Source organism: Phaethon aethereus (genome assembly GCF_964289735.1).
Source record: "Phaethon aethereus genome assembly, chromosome: 2".
Taxonomy (NCBI): domain Eukaryota; kingdom Metazoa; phylum Chordata; class Aves; order Phaethontiformes; family Phaethontidae; genus Phaethon; species Phaethon aethereus.
The window spans coordinates 69,165,613-69,187,764 of record NC_138582.1 but is presented as its reverse complement, the minus strand read 5'-3'; the positions used below and the strand labels follow the sequence as shown (position 1 = coordinate 69,187,764).

General features: G+C 42.0%; 1 protein-coding gene across 1 annotated transcript in view; it reads right to left on the bottom strand.

Annotated features, from left to right (window-relative positions):
* The window catches only part of AHRR (aryl hydrocarbon receptor repressor), a gene marked incomplete at both ends in the record, with an annotated part of 67,752 nt that overhangs the window by 21,994 nt on the left and 23,606 nt on the right, over window positions 1-22,152 (bottom strand). The window contains one exon of the mRNA XM_082014740.1: window positions 6,273-6,373. Coding sequence (XP_081870866.1) covers window positions 6,273-6,373 — 101 coding nt within the window. The remainder of the gene's footprint in view (window positions 1-6,272; window positions 6,374-22,152) is intronic.

Below are 22,152 nucleotides of genomic sequence, written 5' to 3'. Positions count from 1 at the left end.
TTAACTGAAAAAGAAAATGCACTGAGACTATGGCCACTTTATAAGAACTTCTTATTTTGATGGCCCCATTTTAAACCACTAGCTTAAAAGGTAAAGCATGGTATCAAAATCTAACAGGATTTGCTTTAGAAGGACTTTGCTAAGAGAGTCAGCACCATTGGAAGCTGAAAGGGAATTCAAGACCAGAATAAATCAAAAAGTGTCTCTCTACCAGCTTTTGATTTCTGAAGTCCGTGCCTTGGTCGTATCCCCGTATAACAACCACACACTTCTGTCTGACTCCCAATTTTCCTTTTCAAGTTTAAATTAAAAAATAACAGGAAGAGTAAAATCTCTTGTTCTCAGACTGAAATTCAAACTGGTGTACCTTTTTCAAGAGCACAGTTTTATCAAGTACTGATTACATAAATCAGTTTGGAAGGAGGAAGTGGAATTACACTAACAAGTTTAAAAAAATTACAGGAAACCAAGTGGGAAAAGGGTTTCCTATGTTATTTCCTTATGTAGAGTGAGGAACAGCACCAATAGGATGTTTTCTAATGTATCATTTTCCAACTCCCTTGGAACGAAACTTGAACTCTAGTTCAAGCTGTTAGTAGAGGCCACCTGGAAATACCTTTCAGTGCCAAAATGTGCACATACACCTCTCTGTTCAAAGTAACTCCCAGAAAGCTTATTATTTGCAGCCACTTTTAAAGTAACGACATAATGTTAAATAATATGCTTCAGGCTTGCGTTGTATCAAATCCTGAATCCTTTACTTTGATGAAAAGTCTGACTTCTATTGGTTTTGATTAAGAAGACTTGGTCTCTATTTGGTGTTAAAGCTAATGGAAAAAAGCCTCACTGACTTCAGTGGGAACTACCAAGCAAGAACCAAAATTTTCCGTTCATGATAGTGCCCAAATCTGTGGTATGGAATTAAGAAATAATGCATAAAGGACTTGTCTGTGTGATAAAGTGCCTATCCCTGATCATGCTATCGCTTTGCACCAACAGTCAATTCCAAGCACAAATGCTGCTGGTTCAGTAGCTAGATACCTGAATTGCCTCACCAGCCATGCTACTCACAACTCAAATCAGCAAAATTCATCTGCTAAATGGTAGAACAAAAGCATGCCTACAAAACATGGAAGCTCAGTTTGAAAAATCCAACTTTAGATGATTAAGTAGTTAATGTAATGCAGATAAGATTATTGATACCAGTGGAGAATTATAAGGGCCACACCACCAAAACTAGCTTTTACTGGTGTCCTCCACTTCTGAAGACAGACATGATTTTGAAGAACTTATTTCTCTTTTTTTCCTAAATAACAGACCATGCATCTCTGATTTTAAGGTATTTTTTCAGATGCCAGGCATCTGACAGTCTTTGTCTAAAAATGTAAGTTGTAACTGTAGTACTATTTCGGAAGGGTGGAGAATGAGACTTTTGCCATAGATTAATCTACAAAATGTCAATAATTTGCTTTTTCTGCCATTGGTGAAAACTAAGAGGTCTGTCCTGTGTTCGTCCGGAAGAAATGAACTGTCTTTCAAACACACGAGGGGATTCCAAAGGAGTCAGCAGCCTGCTGCTCAGCATGCACACAGAGTGCACGGCTCTCCTGGGCATGATCTCCTGACGTCCTAAAATTAATGACGACTGGCGTAGTTACCACCGGATGCTCCAGAAGGATGGGGTGGGCTGCAGAACCAGGGAGGTGCAGGTGCTCCAGCTGAAAGAGCAGGTGATTGCAGCATCTGAGGCACGTTGTGGAGGCTTTCGTAAGGGAGCATGTTACCACTCTGAACTACGTACAGAAAAATCAGCTGCAGGTCTTTTCTCTTCAGCGTGCAGACGTGTTGAGCCTGCAGCCACCCTTCTGGGTTGTAATTCAAATTATGCCTGAAAGGTCCTTGCATTTCTTGCTCCCATGCACGGGTTTTATAGTGGAACAGCAACCAAATCCAATGCCTTGTTATTCAGCCATTGTTTTGTTGTGGTTTAGCCCCAGCCGGCAACCAAGCACCATGCAGACACTCACTCACTCCCCCACGGTGGGACGGGGGAGAGAATCGGAAGAGTAAAAGTGAGGAAACTTATGGTTTGAGATAAAGACGGTTTAATAGGGAAAGCAAAAGCCGCGTACGCAAGCAAAGCAAAACAAGGAATTCATTCACCACTCCCCATGGGGAGGCAGGGGTTCAGCCATCTCCAGGCAAGCAGGGCTCCGTCACGCGTAATGGTTTCTTGGGAAGACAAACGCCATCACTCCGAACGTCCCTCCACCCCTTCCTTCTTCTTTCCCCCAGCTTTATATGCTGAGCATGACGTTGTATGGTATGGAATATCCCTTTGGCCAGCCTGGGTCAGCTGTCCTGGCTGTGCCCCCTCCCAGCTCCCCGTGCACCCCCAGCCTCCTTGCCAGCAGCCCAGCACGAGAAGCTGGACTGTCCTTGACTGCTTAGCGACAACTCAAAACATCAGCACCTTATCAACATTTTCTCATCCCAAATCCAAAACACAGCCTTACACTAGCTTCTGTGAAGAAAATTAACTCTACCCTGGCTGAAACCAGGACATATTTGTTTTCAGCAGGAAAAAGGCAACTCGGGCATGCATAGCTGTCTCTGCTCAGGAAGAGTAAACGTACAGCGTCACTGAATAAGAGATATCAGGGTAGTATGATGACTGGCATCTTCAGTGCAGCCATAAAGAAAAACATCAGACAAAACCACAGAAATGTTTCTTGTGCGCTGAAACCTTAAGAGTGGGGGACTCACGTGGGAATCTGTCTGTGAACCAAGCAAAAGAGGCTTAGAACATCCTGAAAACAACACGGAACTTCTCTGAATGGGTGTGAGCTGCCAGTGAGCACAGAAATGACAAAAGAGACCAGGTCTGGCCTTTATCAGTATTCATCAGTGAGATGGGGCATGATGGACAGAACCAGGCAGTCTTACTCCATTAGCATCTGTTTGGGAGCTGCCTGGATCGTCTGGATTTCTTCTTAATTTTTGTGACACTTTGGATATAAAACACTATTTTCACACCTGAAAAGAATTATGTCCATTACATCTGAAGACAGAGATGCCATAAATCCTATGCTTCAGCCTACAACAGCAGAATAAAAGACCAACAGACATAACAAAGAAGAAAAGAATGCCCATCAAGACATCTCCTTCAGCAGCAAGGGTTGAGGCAGAAATTTGAAGAAGTTATTTCTCTTTTTTTTTAAATAAAGAGATTGTGATTCTTCCATAACAAGCAGAAAAACTGCAGCAGCAACCGTGAGTTGGCCAATAAAGTCCAAGTGACAATTTTAGCAGGGTGCTGCTGAGCATATGGGTGATGACTATGGAAGAAATGGTGTCAGTGGTGATGATGGGGCCACTGCCTGATGGCACGTCATTGAGAAAGTAAGTCCAGCCTCCCTCTCGACAACATTTAATTCTTCCGATAAGATAGCGTAACACAAGAAAAATTGCACATGCATTTGGGAGGAGGAATTAACTGAACAACAGTGTAGACTCTGAGTCTGGACTGGGGACTGTGAGTGCAGCATAGCTGGGGGGAAGAGCAGGAGGTGGCTAACAGCCATGAGATGATTATGGCAATCAAGGCTATTGCCTAGAAAGTGATTCATTCTTATTTTTCCAAGTCACCATTTTCTTGTGTTTCTCCACCCTATCACCCCATAAATTCTATGTGGATTTATTGACTGCCAATACAATTTATTTTCCCACTTTTCTGGTTACGGGTTTGGCCCGGTGTTCCTTAAGTAACAGGCTTCAGAAACCGAATGTGGCCCTTTTCTGCCAGAAGCCATGTGGCACAAGGGTTGCAATACCACCTACCTTGGAAGATTTTTTGAAAGTGCAAAGTTAAAAATCATTACTGCAGCCAAACACTTGGAGTTTGAAGTTTCCAAAGAGAGCAAAGATTGCAAGAATGGGGTATACTCAAACAGACCATTAATAAAACTGGACTTTGGTTCTTAGAGTTTTGCCTGTCTTCCCTGCAAAGGGAAGCAAAGATGGCAAGAAAAGACTCTCTTATCCAAGAGAAGTGATCTTAAAACACTGGAAGAAATTATTTATTTAGATACCTGCTGTGCTCCACTAAAAAGTCTTTGATAAACTGGTATCATTGTTTATTCTGTTATTGCTGATGAAAGCTATTTGATTATAGCTGTAAAAAAATCTCTATAAAATCTTAAATAAAAAACACATGTTGTGGCAGAGGCCTTTAGAAATAAAAAACATTTTAAACATACTTTGAAGACAGCCTAATTCCATTGTTTTCTTTCAAGCTGAAAGGGGAAGTACTGCATTGTTCCAAGACACGAGAGTCACAGATTATTATTTACAAGTACATTATTTCTGAGTAATTAGGGTTCTTGTTATTCCATATTTCTATCTATACATAGAGCACAGTGATCATACCCACTAGGAAAAAAAATGCAACTATCAATGGTTTTCCATTAACATTGCAGACAGAGACAGCATTATTCACACATTTTGGTGATTCAGATGATTCTGGTTTGTTTTACATAAAGCATCTAGGAGAGGTTGCACTGTGCAAGGTGGTGTCACAAGAAGAAAAGTGGCTTTTGACAGCTGAAAAAATATCTTTTGAGAGCCAACAAAGTGACCAGATTCACAAGTCAATATACAAAGCACAGCAACCACCAGCAAGACCGTTTGCTTTTCCTTGGAAGGAATCACGAATGCACCTATTTAGTTAATAACCCACAGTTCCTAGTAACCAACATGGTGAATTTGGTTGAATAACAGAAAAAAGCACTTTTCTTCACATGCCATGGCCACTGAATGAACAACTGAGCCAAACTCAGTCCCCAGGGAACATTCCCGGCAAGCCCCAAGGAAAATTCACCCTCTTATTCTAGGTCAGACATGCCCATACACGAAGCCTGGCAAATACATTCATATTAACATGCACTTAATCATCCAGTTAATGAGCCACATTAAGTAGGATCCAGGATAAAATATCTCCCATATATTCAAAAGGAATGTGACTCACTGCAGTAAGCAGACCATTAGCATACCCAATAATATTAGTCTCTTGTAACCTACCTGAAATTGCCTATCAGTGTTCTCTCCATGTGCTTGTAGGAGTAGGGCTACTGTTTGAAGATCCTTAATGATTGTAACTTGTGGGCATGTAATATACACCCAAGAAAACATAAACTAAAGATAGGAGAGCCTCATTAAAATTATATACTCACCAGATTTATCATGTATTGTATGCCCTGTACTCCCTATTCATTGTGAATGGAAATGATTGCAAATAATACCTGACAGCCAAACATTTCACTTTGGCACTAGCGCTAACTAATCAGATGCCTCTGTGTTACTTGCTTTGAAATACAAAATTAAAATCTCCTAAAGTATTAGGAGGAAGGAAAGCAGGGTGCCGGTTTCCATTCCAGAGACTTGAACAACTTATGATATTGGATCCCATGATAAAAGGTCTTTTTTCTTTGATAGTATATAGCATTTATTTGCTGGAGGCTACTCTTTAATTTACATTTACATGTATCTCAGAACTGTCATTAAAACACAATTTTTATACCATGAATATTATCCTATCCAGAACAACTATACACACGTAGTCTTAATCACAGAGGAATTTCCAAGGACCTCAGTGTATAAAAGGCATTATTACATCATTTGTTTGAAATGCAGATGTATCTGGGATGGACGGCTGTGCTCTAGCTGGTTCAGTAGTTCACAGCGGTATTAATTCTCCATCCAGATTAATGGATCCAATTCTCAGTAACAGTATGGCCCCTTTATGCTGCTCTGCCAATATAAAGTCATCCTAAAGGAGATAAAAATACATGGAAGGAATAACTTCTGCACATAGGGCTTCCCTCAGAGCACAGAGTTGAGGAAGTAGGATAAATTAAAATATCACAGAATAATCTCAATTCAGATCAGAAAGCAGGCAAGCTCCTGTTGGCACCCTCAAAAGTAAAATAAACCTCTGCTATCACTCCGAGTGAAAAAGCACTGTGAATTGGCTGACTGGAGTTCACTGGTAATTTTGCGGACGCAAGGGTGCAAGGTACAACTGTCCAAAGGGAGGCTGACCGGGACTATCCCAGCTGCCAGTTTTGCTCTTGCAAGAAGTGCTCACAAGTGTGATTCTTGAATGACTCACACCAAGACCGACCATTTGGTCAAAGTTGCCACAAAGCATTAGCCCGAATATATCATCAAACTGAATAGATTAGAGCCAGAAAAGACAGGGGTTTTTCACTCACTTCTAGTAGAAGTCCACCTTCTTGTACAGCCGTCTTGTTAGATATATTGTCGTCTTTTATCGTTTGGCCAACTTGCTTCTTAAAGTGCTTTTCTTGAATGGCTGTTGGAAAGAGTTATTATCAATTTAGAAATCATAACAATTAGGGTGCTGCTAGGCTAAAATTCTTATTTAGGCACTTAACGTGCATTGATTTAATTGGGAGTTACTGTCTTTGTGGTCTGGATCTCAGTTACTGACAACTTTCTTTTGCTGTGAGGGAGATAGATACATATTTGGCAGTCCAGATGTTTTTTATATGAAATATCTATCACATTTTTTATTGAACATATTTTTTCCATTAGTGTACTCTACATAAAGCAACAACCAAAACCCACAGGAAAGAAACAAAAGAAAGTTAGCAAGTTGTTTTGTTTATAAAAATATGTATTATGACAATATAAAGAAATGCCTGTATAGCTCAGAAGACAAGGGACTGAAATAAGTTTCTTATTTTCAGTGCTGACCTTCTTGGCATCAGATTATTTTCAGTCTCACTTTACCCTATTCACTTCTATGAGTCTGAGCCTGACTGTAAGATTCAAGAGAATGTTCTTAAACTGTTTCATTTTTAAACAGAAGTTTAAAGTTTGTTTTTAGCAGGTCATCTACTACATGAAATTCATGAAAATCTCTCACTTGGTTAAAATTGCATATATTTTTCCTATTAATAATGAAAACCTTCATGGGAGTCAAAACTGGTGAGTGCTCTTCCCGCACATGGGTTTTCACTGCTTGATCTGAAATATCTTTGAATACTCAGATTAAAATCTTCATACCAATATATCCCACAGAAAAGTCCCTGAAATACAATCCCATTTCTGGGGGTAATGAAAGAATTTCTGAGAAGGCTGACATCACTTGATACACTGGGCTTCTGCATCATCTAGAGAGTATGACAGGAACCCGTCTTTATCATTTGGTCAGTAAAAATTAAGGAGTCCGCTTCACTCTTACTGCCCCATCCCAGAGATGGGCCGTACAAATATCCCAGTAGCAAACAGAGGTTCAGTTGTCCGTTTCTTCTCCTTTCCACCGAGAGAATGAAAGAGGAGAGCATACCAGTGGGATTAACTGGGACATTTGATACACATTGTCCCTTCCAGCTAAAACAGAGCTGGAGCAGTGACAACCAGCGATGGTTAATAATCCCCCCAAAAAAAAAAAAAGAGTTGAGATGGACAGGAATAATTTATACCAAATCAGAATCAAAAGGGGAGGCAGCCAGCAAGGCTCTAATGCTCCTGAGCTTGTTGCTAAAAGTCATGCCAATGGGATTTAAATTTTTAGTAAAATACCAGATTAAGAGAAAGGTCTACATTTTTAAAAAGCTTGAATAATATTGGTTGCAAATGACTGAGGATATGATCGAAATGGAGTCACTTCCTCTCCAAAGGGCTGTGCGAGAGCCCCTGATCAATGTGGCAGCCTCGTGAGGGACCGTTGCAAGATACATCAGCGTTTTACAACAGACGACGGCAACGCAGAGCCACACTGCCTGACTAGTCGTGATGTTTTTTAGCTTACATTGTAAATACTTGCCGCCAGCGATAAGGTCGGTCATTACCCCAAAGCAATCATCTCAAATGTATAATTAGATGTAATAAATCGCTCCCCTGGGCATGGGAAAACACATCAGGAAAATCCCAAGCTGCCTAAAACAGATCCCTACCCATGTTTTCCAGCCAAAACAATTTTGTGATTTCAGACTTGTAAACTAAGCTGCTGTGAATGGGATATACAAGTTCTTCAATCTTCATTTTCGTTTTGGTATATCTTTTGAACTAATTGGAAAAGGTTGCTTTTTTTTTTTTCCCCGACCAGCCAAGCCTTCTGCTATGCCTATCCATAAGAACAGATATATGGACACTCGTGACAATAATTTTTATAAGCCCAGCCCCTATTCCAACGGCCTCTTCCAGAGTTACCCCCCCCACAGAAAAGATGTTTTTGTAATTACTGACGCGGTGGTTTGCAGTCTTTGTGCAGGCTAAAGGACAGGCAGGGAGGGGTGAAAGGAAATGAAGGTTTATTTTTTTGACGCGTTCTTTTGGCGTTGTGAAAATTCTGCCAGTTCGAACTCCATCGTTAGTGGAAACTATTATCTTACCCGCCTGAGCGGGCCAGAGCTCCCTGCCTGTTTGTTAGCCTTCAGGCTCACACAGGCACAGCAGCAGAAGCACAGGAGGTGTTTGTTCCGCGGCTCGTCTGGCTACTATAAATTCCATCTTGAAATGGAAAGTATTTTAATGTTGTTGTGCTGGCTAGAGTTACCCGTATGTTAGGCCACACACATCCGTTTCATAACGTGCCCTACTCGCTGGCCTGGGCTGCGAGGGGACCCTCTGCACCACCACCAAGACGAATGAGGCCCTTTGCGCCAAGAAGCGAGATCCCCTCCGAGCCGAGGACGTTTGTTCCTCGCACCTGAGGCCGCTGCTTGCTCTTTGCTCTCGCTCGGCCTCCCTGCGCCGGGAAGACTCTCTTGATCCACCCAGGGCTTGGCTGATACAGCCCTGACAGCTCCGAAGAGGTGTTGCTGCTGGTGGTAGCCTGTCAGCCGGAGAAAGCAGAGCAAGAAAGGCAGAAAACCACACAGACCCCCAAAAGGGATGATGATGAGGAAAAGCAAGACGTGACGGGGTGAGGAGGGGAAGTGGTGAGATGTTAGCTATCTTGGCAGAAAAAATAGGGAAAAGAGAGCAGCCTAACGGTAGCCCTGTCACCACCAAGAATCAAGTGGGAGGACCTGAAGGAAAGTAAGTATTGATTAGGATGGGTGGCTTGATAGCAAGGGCCCTGATGCCAAGAGAGCTGTGATCAGGCTTAGACGTTACATAAAATGGTAGCCCTCTGAAGCAAAGGTGAAACCTACGATGGGGAAAACAAACGGAAGGCTGGAGAATGCAGGAGTACTGTCTCTAGTGGGCAGGGAGGAGCAAACTGTGGAAAGTAAAAAAATAACAAACAGCAAAGGATGACTCAGTGACCTGAGGGGAAAACTTCTGGCTGCTAGAGTTCCCATATATCAGGAATGGGGCAAGAAAGAAAACCCTGGTATTGCAGGCAGTCTGATGACTGCTGCTGGCTGTAAAAAAAACCAGAAAGTTTTAGCTTTATGGAGCCTTGGACCACTTTCTATGGGAGGGGCAACTCCTTAGACTAGGCTGTCAGCAATTCAGCGTAGAGCACTCACCTACTAGGTTCAAAACCGGCAAACTGCAGAGATGGAAGCGGGCACAGCAGAGACCTTTTTCTGAGCACAGCTGCTCTAGCCTGCGCTTCCAGAAGACAAAGCAAAACAGAAGATGGAGCTGTTCTGCCAAAGAAGATGAATGAGCATATTGATACCGTAGGGTGATAAACACAAGATATACAAGTACCAGGGCTGACGGTTTTGCAGGGTCATGCGATCTAGCGAGCGTGATGCAATCCCAGGCAACATGGCAGCATTAAAAGCCCACGAGCTGGGAAACGCTGGGCCCTGCAGAAGGACAGCACTGTGGAAATATACAGGGCAAGGGGGAAGGGGGCTTGGAGGAGGAAGAGGAGGGAGAAAAAATGAAGAAAAATGGCCAATGTGATTTCCTGAAGGAAAGGTCAGAGATCTGAAGATGTTGTTCCAATTTCGGATCTGAAAGCAGTGAGAGGAGTGGAAAACAAAAAATAACGTAGCGTTAGTATTGACAGCTAATTAATGCAGGGAAAAAAGTCCACAAAAGCAAGGAAAAGTTTGGCTGAATGGAGTATGGGACTGTCTCAGACAGTGCTGCTGAGCCCTTCGCAGCTGCACTGTCTCTGCCCAGAGCACTGTAAAAGGCTGAGATCTCTTTTGAGCCTCCAGTTCTGATACAAGCTATCTGCGTTTGCAAACCCCTTGGCTTGAAAACCAAATCTGGAATATTGTAAAGAAGAGAAAAGCTGCCTGACACTTTAAAGTCTGTAGAAGCATCATGAAACCAGCCGTTCCCTTTCCCCCAGAAATAACAGAATATTTATTCGTTGCAGAATACTCTTTAGTTCAGAGGGATGGAAATTTCAGGACTCTCATAAAACTGTACTTTTTAAACCCATGGGATTACATTCTCCAGAATGGTTCTGTACCTCTTCCTGCACAATCACAACCTTCTTTCTTCAGAAAATAATTAGCAACGTTACCTGCCAAGCTAGGCTCTGTAACAAGCTGACGTGTGGTCAAACTGTACCCCAGCTGCCCCAGGGACCTTCCACTGCTCAGGCTACCTGCATCGAGCAACAGCACAGGCGAGAAATGAGTAGTGAAGCGATGCTGTTTCTTACCCGAGCACCTTGCCTGGGTTCATTTGAGGTGTAAGAAGGGGATAGTACTGTCTTCTTCAGACTCGGTGTGATGCAGGCGTATCAGTTTCAAGCCTTTCTATGAGGAGGACCTGCGAGATCATTTCGCCCTAGTGATGCCCAGGGGATAAATTCTGTCTTAAAATGGGCAGATGAAAACACCCAAAGCTGGCTTGCATGTTCAGAGATACTGCTTTATAAATGTGAGTCTTACTTTTGGTAACTGTTAGTTGAAAGGAAGCGAAGACAGGGTCTTTCTTCCTGGATCTTTGAGCTGCAGGAAGAATCAGCTCTGCGTGTTACCTTGAATGCTAAGAAAACAAAACAACTAGGAAACACTCAGTAGGAGCAATTCTGCTTAACTAACCTACAGCCGTGAACTGAAACAGTCTGTTTCCTCTTGCTGCGTTACAGAGAACACCGAGCGACAATAAGGACAGTGCTCATTAGACGCACGCTGAAATTAAACAATATACAACATAAAGAACAGTTACTGTACATTGCCCAATGATACGGAAGGAATGTTTGCGCTCTGAAACGCCACAACATACAGGTTGCATCAGGAGAGAAATCAGCGTTGGAAGAGAAATCAGCAGCCAAATGCATCCTCTGAATAAAAGATGTATAGTGCTCAGTCCTGTTGCAGAGGCTACCAGAACACCAGATGAAATTATGCTAGCAATAATGCAAAGTTTTTCTTCCCAACTTAGCGGTTTTCTCAGTCTGCTTCTTCTTAAGAGATGCTTTGAAATCTGACTGCCCTTTGAAGTTTCTCGAGTACAGCATGACATTTATTTAAGGTACAACGCGAACTGTTTGCTTTCCAGATCCCGTCCCCTCTTTCTTTCAGAACCACTTTTCCCCTTTCCCAGCCAGCCTCATCCATTTTCCCCCGCGCCCCAGAGGGGCATCAAAGGGATGCCACCGCCCGGCAGCCCTCCTCTCCCCGTCGTCCCTGCGAGGAGCTGGTGGGGCCACCTCGCCCCTCTGAGACCCCAGCCTGCACCCCTCCCCGTCCGGAGGAGCCCTTTTGAAGGGGAGGCAAGGGGGAGGAGAAGTCCCTGCTGCGGAGGAGGCAGGCTGCTGACTAACCCCAGCCCGGCTGTCACGCAAGCCTCGCCGCCTGTCAATCTCCCGGCGGCTCTGACAGCGGCCTGGCGCTCGTTCAAACCCTTGCGTGCGAGCAGACGAGCCGCATTACCCTATGAAGTATTTCATAATAACAACAGCTGTTAAATATTGATGACTCCTGGCAAGCGCTGAATGCTTTTCGAGAAGGTTAAGCCTTCGTGTAATGGAACCTAATTCCTCATTATATACTGTATCAGATATCTGGAAGTTGCCTAAAAAAAGCAAACGGGCTTCAAGTAAAGGATCAGAGAACTAACTCTCGTGCAGCAGGGAGAGGGGAGAAAACCCACAGTGTGAAAGGTGAGGACTGTTTCCCCAAAGTCAAATCCTTTTGCAAACAGTAAAAAATGCTGCTGGGGGATCATCGAAACGCTTGGTTTCGCGATATTCTACTGGATGGTTTTGTGTTTTTAGAAATTATCGAAGATGAGAGAAACTTTTTAAAACGGCGATCCAGCTGCCACTGCTGTCTGTGTGTGTAAAAGTACACATGGAAATTATTTCTACAGAAAAACATAGAAAAGAGGGATAAAGCTCACATTCCCATAGTTTTTCTACGAACATTAGCCCTGAGAGACCTGGCCTGTTACAGGATTTAGCAGTGATCAGGCAAGACATTAAGGAATGAGATCTCAGAGAGGGATTCCAGCAGTCAAGAAAGGGGGAAGGGCGAGCCTCTTGCTTTGGGCAAGTCTTGATGTGTTCTCCTCCAGTTCCCAGAAGAAATTCCCCCACTTCCTCACGCTGCCCTCTAAAACCCATCAGTCCTATCTTTTCCCTCTTGAGATGACTTGAGCAAGGTTGTGTCAGGAAGGGAATCAGTTTGGGGTAGGACCGAGTCTTTGGGATGGAGCTGGCGTGACGCCAGGCCAGGCAGTACTGGGGAGTCCAGCGAGAAGGCAGCATCAGAGTCAGGGTGCGGGTGAAAGAGAAGAAACACAAACCAAGGACTTCTTGGGGAGGCAACCAAGTCAGGGTATTTTTTTCTTGCATGAGAAAAGGAGGATTCTGTGCCTTTGGGGAATACAATTTAGATGAGGCAAGCTGAGAAGCTGAAAACAATTACCTGCTGAAGTTCCATTGTGCTGCGGTGCAAGGCGTTCTGCAAAGCTTTAGGAAACTATTTTACCTGTGAGGAACCCAGGGCCTATTTATTGAGTGGGGACAGGGAATCATGGAAACATAGGAAGTCGTAGGTTGGAAGGGACCTTTGAAGGTCATCTGGTCTACCCTACCCTGATCAAAACAGAGCTAGCTTCAGTTAGGCAGGTTGCTCAGGGTTTTTGTTGAGTATCCCCAGTAATGGATATTTCACATTCCCTCCAGGAAAACTCTCATTAATTACAAACAGAATTCATTTTGTAAGGTAAGAGCTGCTTATAGTGAACGAGCATTAGGATAAGTTCTGGATGGACACCTCCTGTTTCCACAATTCTTGGTCTGTAAAATGTGTAGAATAATTTAAGAAATGCTGAGAATGGTTAAGTGGCTGTCATGAAAAGTGTGTGTATATGGGAGAATATGTGAATTAAGTTATTAGCTATTCTTACAATGTTTTTTGATGTTTTATTCTATCTGTATCTCACACAACTGGCTCACAAGAAACCACACTTCTATGTCACGTTTTTATGTAGTCTGAGACTGTAACATCTCCCTTATCCCATAACTTCTGAGGGATCACAGATCCAAAGAAAAGCTGTGCCTCCATGTGAAACCAAATTGTATGCTAACCATACAAGCAACAGATTCAGAAGAACTTGTCCAGAAAGCACATCTCCTCTCTGCAGCTTACTGTTGCAACCTTCCTCTCTTCATATGACTCAACAGAAGATCTCCCCAACAGACAACCCCACATTGCACATTGGCAAAGAAGATATTTTAAAGATCTGTTTGCATCACTGTGAGTAAATATTTGAGTTATCAGTTGGTCTGCTAGACCTTATTGGCTATAAGACTGCCAAAGACATGCAGTCCTCCTAAATTATCCCCAGATGTAAGACTTATTCCAAGTAATTGTCTTTTGTTTCATCTTCATAATTCCATTTGATTACCTACTACTTTAAATATGATGATTTGATGATGGGAACTTATTGATTTATAGACTCAGTCCTCAGGCCTTATTTTATCCCTGTATTATTCCATTCTTAGTTTAATTAAGCTGTGATACATTAGCTTGCCTGAGTGTGTATTTGCTTGTATACCCTTTTGAATAAATCCATAAAAGGTAAATACAAATGGGTTATTCTGTCGAAGTACAAAATGGATTGCAAGCCTGATTTATTGGCAACCTAGAGTAAGAAATCTGCAAACCATTTAGTCCACTTTCAAATCAATACCCACATCCCTCATAAAAATTAAGATGATTCCAACAAATTCCTTGCCCCTTAAGTCGTGAATTTGTAAATTACATGTCCATTAATCAGAGTCAAGATATACAGCATAAGTTTAGTGTAGAAAAAAATAAATTACAGAGAACTATTCTATATTTAGAAAACTCACTTAACATTGGTTAGTTCCACAGTTAAGGACCTCAGAATGTACAATCAATGTAGTTTTATGTTTGTTTTACTCTAGTTTGATTTTCCCCTGTACTACACTCTGAAACACTGCATGTTAAGTCAATGTAGAGGGACTCAGACTTCACCAAACTAATCCACATTAGCCTTAAGTGTACTGCAGTGTGTGCTGACCTGCCACATCCTGATGGCTTGAGTGGGGAGTGAGATCTCAGCAAATCCCACCAATCATGCTATAGATACGTATTCAGAGGAATAGCACATCAGAACAAACTGATTCTAGGATCTATGGAGCAGATGGCCTATTAAAACAACTTGCAGAGTTTCCCAGTTCTTCTAAGTGTCCTTTGTGATGGCTGGTTCTCTGAACAGCTGTTCATCTTATATTTTAAAAAACCTGTACAGGGAAAAATAAAATTTAGGTTCCCTATATCCTCTGAATTCCCAGCACTTTCTCCCTCTATGGTCCAAGAATGTAGCCCTCTTTTGATATGGCTCGTATTATTTCATTGTCTCGAGGCTATTTTTTCACTGGTTTGATTCTCCCAATGAAAATAACACAACAGTGGACACTGGGGCCCACAGCAGAGGCAGCTGCCTTTTGAGGCGAAGCTAAAATGGCTGTGACTGTTTACTGAAGAGAGAAGGATGAGGGGAGATGTAACAGAGGTTTACAAGACTGTAAAGGCAGTGGATAGACTCAACGCAGAACTGCTGTTTGCCCACAATATGAGAACTGCGAAGTGCTCAGTGACACCCATACAAAAGTGCTTTAAAGCAGATAAAAGAAAGTGATTTTGGAGATGAGAATAGCAGACTAGATGGACCACTGGTGTGACACAGTAGTGCATTTCTTGTGTTGTTATGTTCTCACTGCAATGCCACAACCTTGTCCACGAAATTTGTTGGAGACAGAAAATAAACAACAGATGAACAAAAGCAGCATCTGTGACGTGAAACAAAGTATATCACAGAAGCGACAATAAGAAAAATCAGAACCTTATGAGAAAGCCTGTATGTGTCTAAATTTAAGCATATGATGAAAGACCAGCTTGTGACTAATCATTGTATCCAAACAATAACAAAAAAATCATTTCTTCTATGATAAACAGCCTATTGAAATAAATTTGAGCCTGAAATATTTTTCAGAAACATAAGTAATGAGACCAAAATCCATTTTTACTAAAATGACAGCTAAGAGAAAAGCTATACATGTTCATAAGTAAGCAACTACAGTCTACCGGAATCATCCTCACTTTAAAAAAGGAGACTGTAAGAATTGCATCTTACTGAAGAAATGCAATGAAGTCTTCATAACAGATTTATCTTGAGAATATCAGAACATTTTTAGTCGTTATTGGCTGCAGAAGATGTGCACCATTTTACTCTCTTCAATTTAGATCTACAGTTTAGAACATTTAGTAAATCAATCCCTGAAGAATGAAATCAAATCAAAGACCAAGCATTAAAAATCTTTCTTTGCCACCTTGAATTCGATAACCTCTTTTTGAGGCCTGTTTCAAACAGACTTATCTCCTGAGTTTCCACTCCTCAATTTCTGCTGTTTTTGTAACATTCTTGTCCCTTTATAATTTCGTTGGCACCAGGCTGCATGGAAAGGCATGGGCTGAATTCATACCTGCTAGCTCCAAGAGGGAATTTAAGTCAGTATCTCTTAGAAGAGAGTTGAAAGAGCATGTGTCAGTAGGCCAGTATATCACCCAAGAGACTGTTTAAAAATAGCCAAAGCACACGATCTGGAGAGGATAAAGGAAACCTTTAAGATGAAATAAACATTGCATCTAAAATATTCACGCTGAGACCTTAGTGCACAGGATGTGCATATGTTACCCAGAAAACCAAATCTGGCTTCATCAGTTTCGGAGTTAGAAACATCGTGAGAGTTACTCCTTAATATCTGCTTTATATAGCAGCCATACTGTATCCGATATTAAAGGCAAAGACACGGCCACATTTGCTTTCCAGTGTACTTTAAATAAGCAAACACACTTGACAGGGTAAATGCAAGAATCTCCACCTTTAAGTCAGATGGATACCACAGCACACTGCTGCGCAATCGCCGATAAATACACACACACCACAGAACACGGCACTCTCTCTCTAAAGCAAAGCTGCTTTGGTCTTTTCCGCTGTCTGTGGAGACTTCCATGATGAGATTGACTGTATGAAGAGCTGCCTTGAGAGGCTGAATGAACCTAATGAGCTGTGGGAAAAATATGCTTGAGAGGAGGTCCTTGAGCTTTGGCTTTTCTGGTTCAGGAAGTAGAAGAACGTGCCGAGACAAGGCAAATAGAACATCAGGAACAGTATCCAAAAGTTTTAAAAATTCTTTCAGAATCTATATTCAGGATAATTTAAAAACACTGAACTACGTTCCAGAGCTTTTTAGAATGCTGAAGAAAACCAGTAACATGAAAATCTTACCTAAAAGCTCAGAATGAAGAACAATCCAAGAACAGAAGTCAAAAATTGAACTACCAGAACCCTAAATTGATAAAGTTACAATCCCTGGAAATGTTTGATGTCTTTTTATACACATTAATATTTTAATGTGTGCATTTAAAGACTAATCCTGAAAAGCTGTCCAAACAGATGGACCTTGCTCCCAACTGGAATCCCTTGTAAGTCAGAGAGCCTGCAGAGAGACATTATGGTTTGTCCAAAAATAAATTGCTTTGCAGAACAGCAACCTTCTGCAGAAGTAGAAAATGCATGCACATGATGTCTTCAATTACTACAAGAACCTTCATTTTTCACTTCCTCACAAACATTTTGTTTTGCCTTTTTTTTCACAGCCAGGTTCCATGCTCAGAAAAAGACCCCATGCAGATCCCAAAGACCTTAAGCAAGCCAGTAGTAGGCTTACATGTTGTCTCCCCCTTAGCGCTGGAGAAATTAAGTTTTTTTAAAATGCCACAGTCCATAGGTCAGAGAACAGGACTAGGACCTTCAAATTTTCTAAGCATAATAAAAAATACTGTCCTTTAAAAAAGGCAGGAAAGGTAATATTTGAAAGCTCTGACAATATAAATTGTGGCCCTCCTTTCATTTGCTTTTCAATTTTTAAAAACACAGAGTACTTAGATATAGTGATAAAATTAAAAGGCAGCCACAGAGTTCTTATCAGACTTGTCCCATGTGAAGACAAGGAACAACCAAACAATGTTCTGTATTTCAGAAACAAAGTTCTATCTAATAAAATACAACCTTTTCCCCAGTTTCAACTCTTCTGCATATGTGTCATTGACTTGAACAGGCAAGTCTGACTCCTGTGAAGGTGCCTGCTACCTTGACTCATAGCAAGCTACCAAAGAAATAACTAGTATTCTTTATGGGATAAGGACAGGAGTCTTGTCTCCCACTCATGAAACATGTAGGATTGCAGCCTCAACTTTCAAGGCAATTATAGTTAATTACAGCTTTCACTGAGTAATCAATACTAGGGGAATAGTGTATATAAAGAGAATTATGATACATAAATTACTTCTACTGCTTCTTATTCTGTCAAGGTCTTCTGGATGAAAACTTGTGATTTCTTACCTAGTGACTCATCAGATCTGTTTTACACTCACTGTGTGACATAAACATCAGTTTATATTGGTTTTTCATCAGTTACAATATGATCTTCCTTGGATATAGACTGCGACTTGCTGCCAGAGTCGGTCCAATAACCATTGAAACAAAACTTACTAGCGCTACGCTGAGAAAAATGTGAATAGGTTTAAGGCAGAAAATGAATATTGCAAATTGCAAAAAGCAAAAGCAAAGATGCTTTTGCACATATTCCTTAAAAATCTGAAAGTTAACTGGAGAAGATATATACTCTAGAGCCTACTTTATTTTAAGCCAAGTATTTTTCAGAGGAATCATTAAAGACGTAGTCTACGAACGCTGCATCCAGAAGAGGAACATTTTTTCTCCTGCCGGGGCAGATTTAAAGCGAGGAGGCTCATTTCTGCCTTGCTGGTCTGGCAGGCAGCAGAGCTCTATTCCTCTGATCAAGAGATCACTTTCATAACCACTTTTCTGAGGTCACAAATGAGTCTGCTGCAGTCACGCAACCCCTCGCCTACCAGAGCTTACTATAACAATACAGGTTCACGGAAACCTTTTAAAGAGGCAGCCCATCCTTTTGACCCACACGGATATAAGGCACACGCATGTTATCGCACGGGCTTCCCCCAAACGTGGCATGGGACTATTTTATTTCAGTTCAAGCTGGGAAGAAATGTATAGATCGGAGTTTTATCTGGGTGGAGTCATGTTGCCTGAGTAGAATTAAGTAAAAAGTTAAGACGAATAGCTCTACAATTCTTTTAAACTATACTGGCACCTTTTTCAAATATTTATTCAGCCTGTTCCTTTTTATTACCTTAAAGGTCCATGTCTGCCAACCATGTGCTACTGTGAGTTATGCTAATTAAGATATTTAAAAGCCATGGTAAATAGTAAAACAAATATTAGAGTCAATAAACAACAGATATGATTGCCCTGAATTAAACACTGCCCTGCTGCAGTGTTAGAAACAGCAACGCTACAAAAATGGAAGATCAGGAAACGGGCTTACTATCAAAAATTTTTTCTGAAGAAATACTAGGAAAATATGAGTACTAAGTAGAGCCTGTTTCTAGAACAGAAAAGCCTATTTTACGTTTTAGTTGACAGAGTGTCCTACAAATGATCAACACACCGATCTGTTGCATGGATGTGCCTTGTAGGTGGTAGCTGGAATGGCCTTCGGGTGATGGGGGGCAGGTGGGAATTTAAAGAAAAAAGTTGAAGACATTTTTCCTCTTATGGTAAGTCAGCTCTACCCAGCGAAGGGGAGGTGGCCTATTTTTACAAGCAGTTAGCACTATGAAAGCAACCGTTGTTCCATCATGAATTATTTGCACTAATTACCTGAAATAAAGTTTTCAAAAGCTGTTGAATTACTTTGGAGTCTACAATTTAAAAAAACCCGAAGTCGGTTGTATTGCTCACTGGCATTTTTATGAGGATTAGCATACAGACGCGTGTCGTTCAAAGGCAGCACAAACAGGCTTGCCCAAACCAGCTTTGCAATCCGGCCTGAGTAAGTAACAACAGCAATCAGAGCACAGCGTTGCGCCCATTGAGGAGGACTCACAGCGTGGGCCGAGACAACTCGCTCGCACACCATCCCATGCGTTCATTGCTATTCTTAGCCACGCTAGCCAGGTGAAAGCTCGTTCAGGTGCGCCCACACATGCTTCAGGGACTCTGGAGATGCACCCACAGGTCCTGTAGTGCCTTTGGCTCCATCCTAAGTGATATTCAGGCTTGCCCTTGACGTGGCAGGCGTTAGCAGCCTCCAGAGCGACCTCGAGGGTAACAGTACCACTGCAGACAAGGCCACGGGCATTTTTGAAGATAGGCCATAGTTTCAAAGACTTCTGAAACTTCTGAAGGTGTTGCCCTGAGTCTTACATTATTTGTGCCAATTTGCTTACCACTACTACAGTCTCCCATGGAAAGGAAAACTAGACAAGGTCAACAGAGGGTGGTCAGGCATTGGAAGAGGCTGCCCAGGGAGGTGGTGGAGTCGCCATCCCTGGAAGTGTTCAAAAAACGTGTGGATGTGGCACTTCAGGACATGGTTTAGGGAACATGGTGGCACTGGATTAATGGTTGGACTTGATGATCTTGAAGGTCCTTTCCAACCTAGTGATTCCGTGATTCTGTGATTCTGTGAACTCCTGCCTAAAAAAAAGCAATGTGATTTTGTCCCTCTTTATGAAATTTGGCTAAACCACATGAGTTAATCTAAAGCGAAAGAGTGTTGGAAACTAATGTAAGTATTTGATTAACATCACAATTTTTCCTTTCTAGTTATAGAAAGAGATACATGACAATACCATTGTGCTACTTTACCTTTACAAAAAAATTATACTTTTCTTCTGGAGGCAGTTGCCGAAAAAATCATTGGTAACAGCAGGAATGAGTTTACATATGGGTATTTTGGGGTAAACAACTGCTAAGAATACTTACTGCTCAGCTCTGTTCTGCACAGCAGTCTGGCCACAAAGCTGGTACCTCAAAAGCCTTGCCTTACTGAAAGTCCTTTTTATATTCCATATTATATGAAAATAAAAGATTTGCAATATTTTTTTCAAGAATACGACCCCTTTTACTCAAAGACAGTGTGGTCAATTGCTCCATTTTCTAAGGAGATGAGAGAAGGCATCTAATACATGCGCCTAAGTGCCACTGGACCTGCAATTCTAGAGAAAGAATTGGTCAATAATTTAGTATAGTGAAATCAGGATAAACAATGACCTCTGTTATGCCAATTTCCAAATAGTGACTGCAAGCTTTCCTCATTCCCTCCACAGCTCTGAAAACTTGCACCTGACGGTCAAAGCTGTGTATACCACATATATTTAAGAGAGCATGTGGACAGTAATTTGGATTAGCCATAAATCTGCCTTTACATTATTTTTTTAGTCCTTTTGTGAAGTTTATTTCATTTGAAAATTATCCAGAGAAATGGACTCAAACTCACTTATACTCCAACTAATAATCCAAAATCAAACGATTTCAGATTAGTGTAATATAAATGATTATTTAATAAATAAATTGACTTTAAATAGCTACTAATAGGTATTCTTTCATTAGAAATAAGTTTAAGTACTATGAGAAATTACAGTAATTACAATCAAGCTTTAAGGATTTCCGAGTAACTCGGTTACAAAAATTATAGCAAGCATGCTCAAAAAAAGTCTACCCTCACCCTCTTCCTGCTGCCCGAATATACTGTACATGCATGATGCTCAGCTACCTTTCTACCACGGCCCAGTGATTTCGAGCCAGCTTTGTTCTAACAGTGGAGAAAAGATTTGTTCTGTTACTGCGGGTAAATGAAGTTCTAGCTTGGCCAGGACTGCTGAAGGATACCTGTCACCATCCAAGTAGAAGATGACAGCAAATAGTGTAGCTGCAGAAATTCATTTAAAGCAAGCTTTGTGACTGAGCCTTCTGCCTGTGGTGGTCCATACAATGTGTCCCAGCACGGCGCAGCCTTTGCCTGACGTGCAGGATGAGAAAAGGAGCTGGAGTGCCTAACCATAGCGTCCCAGCCAAGGCAACGCGGCCAGGAGTTGACGGAGTCAAGGCAGGACGGGGCAGGCTGGGAGCGGGGCAGCTGGAACATTCCTATGCCTGATGTATTTTCCACTGCCCAGATGTTCCCCAGTTGACATGAGCTGTAAGATGCTGGATGCGCCAGTCCCGGAGGGTGTTCTGACCCCTGGGAAGCGCTAAAGAGGCCCAGGCCTGCCCGGCACCGAGGAGGCAAAAAAGGTATTTTGAAGCTCTGATCGTCTCTTCTCCCACTCGGTCCCGGTGCCAAGTTCAGCTGTGGCGCGGGAACTCGGCTGTGGCGCAAGATTCGTTTTGTACATTAACCCGATGAGCTAAAATGCCATCTGAAACCAACATGTACTTAATTGCTGTGAGAACAAAACTTTTAATTTCCTGACCTATTCAAAGTTTGAATTTCCCATTAACTCCACACTCCTATACTAACAGATGGTATACAGGGTGTAGTTTCAAAACTCCCTGCATCGGACCGTATGCAAAGAGAGCAAGACGAGCTGAACTGCACACCCCTGGAAACCTGCTCTTTGTATGCAGAATGGTAAACTTCTAAATAAATCCATTAATGTGCCCAAGTGCCTCCCCCCCACGCTTCCACGCAGATAATCCTGGCTGAAGCTCTTACGCCAAAGCTGTCCCTGCCATGGGGAGCTGGAAAAGCACTGGTTAGCAGAGCTGACTCATCAGCTGACTAGCCCACAACATCAGCCACAAAGGACCAAGAATGCTGGTGGTGGCATG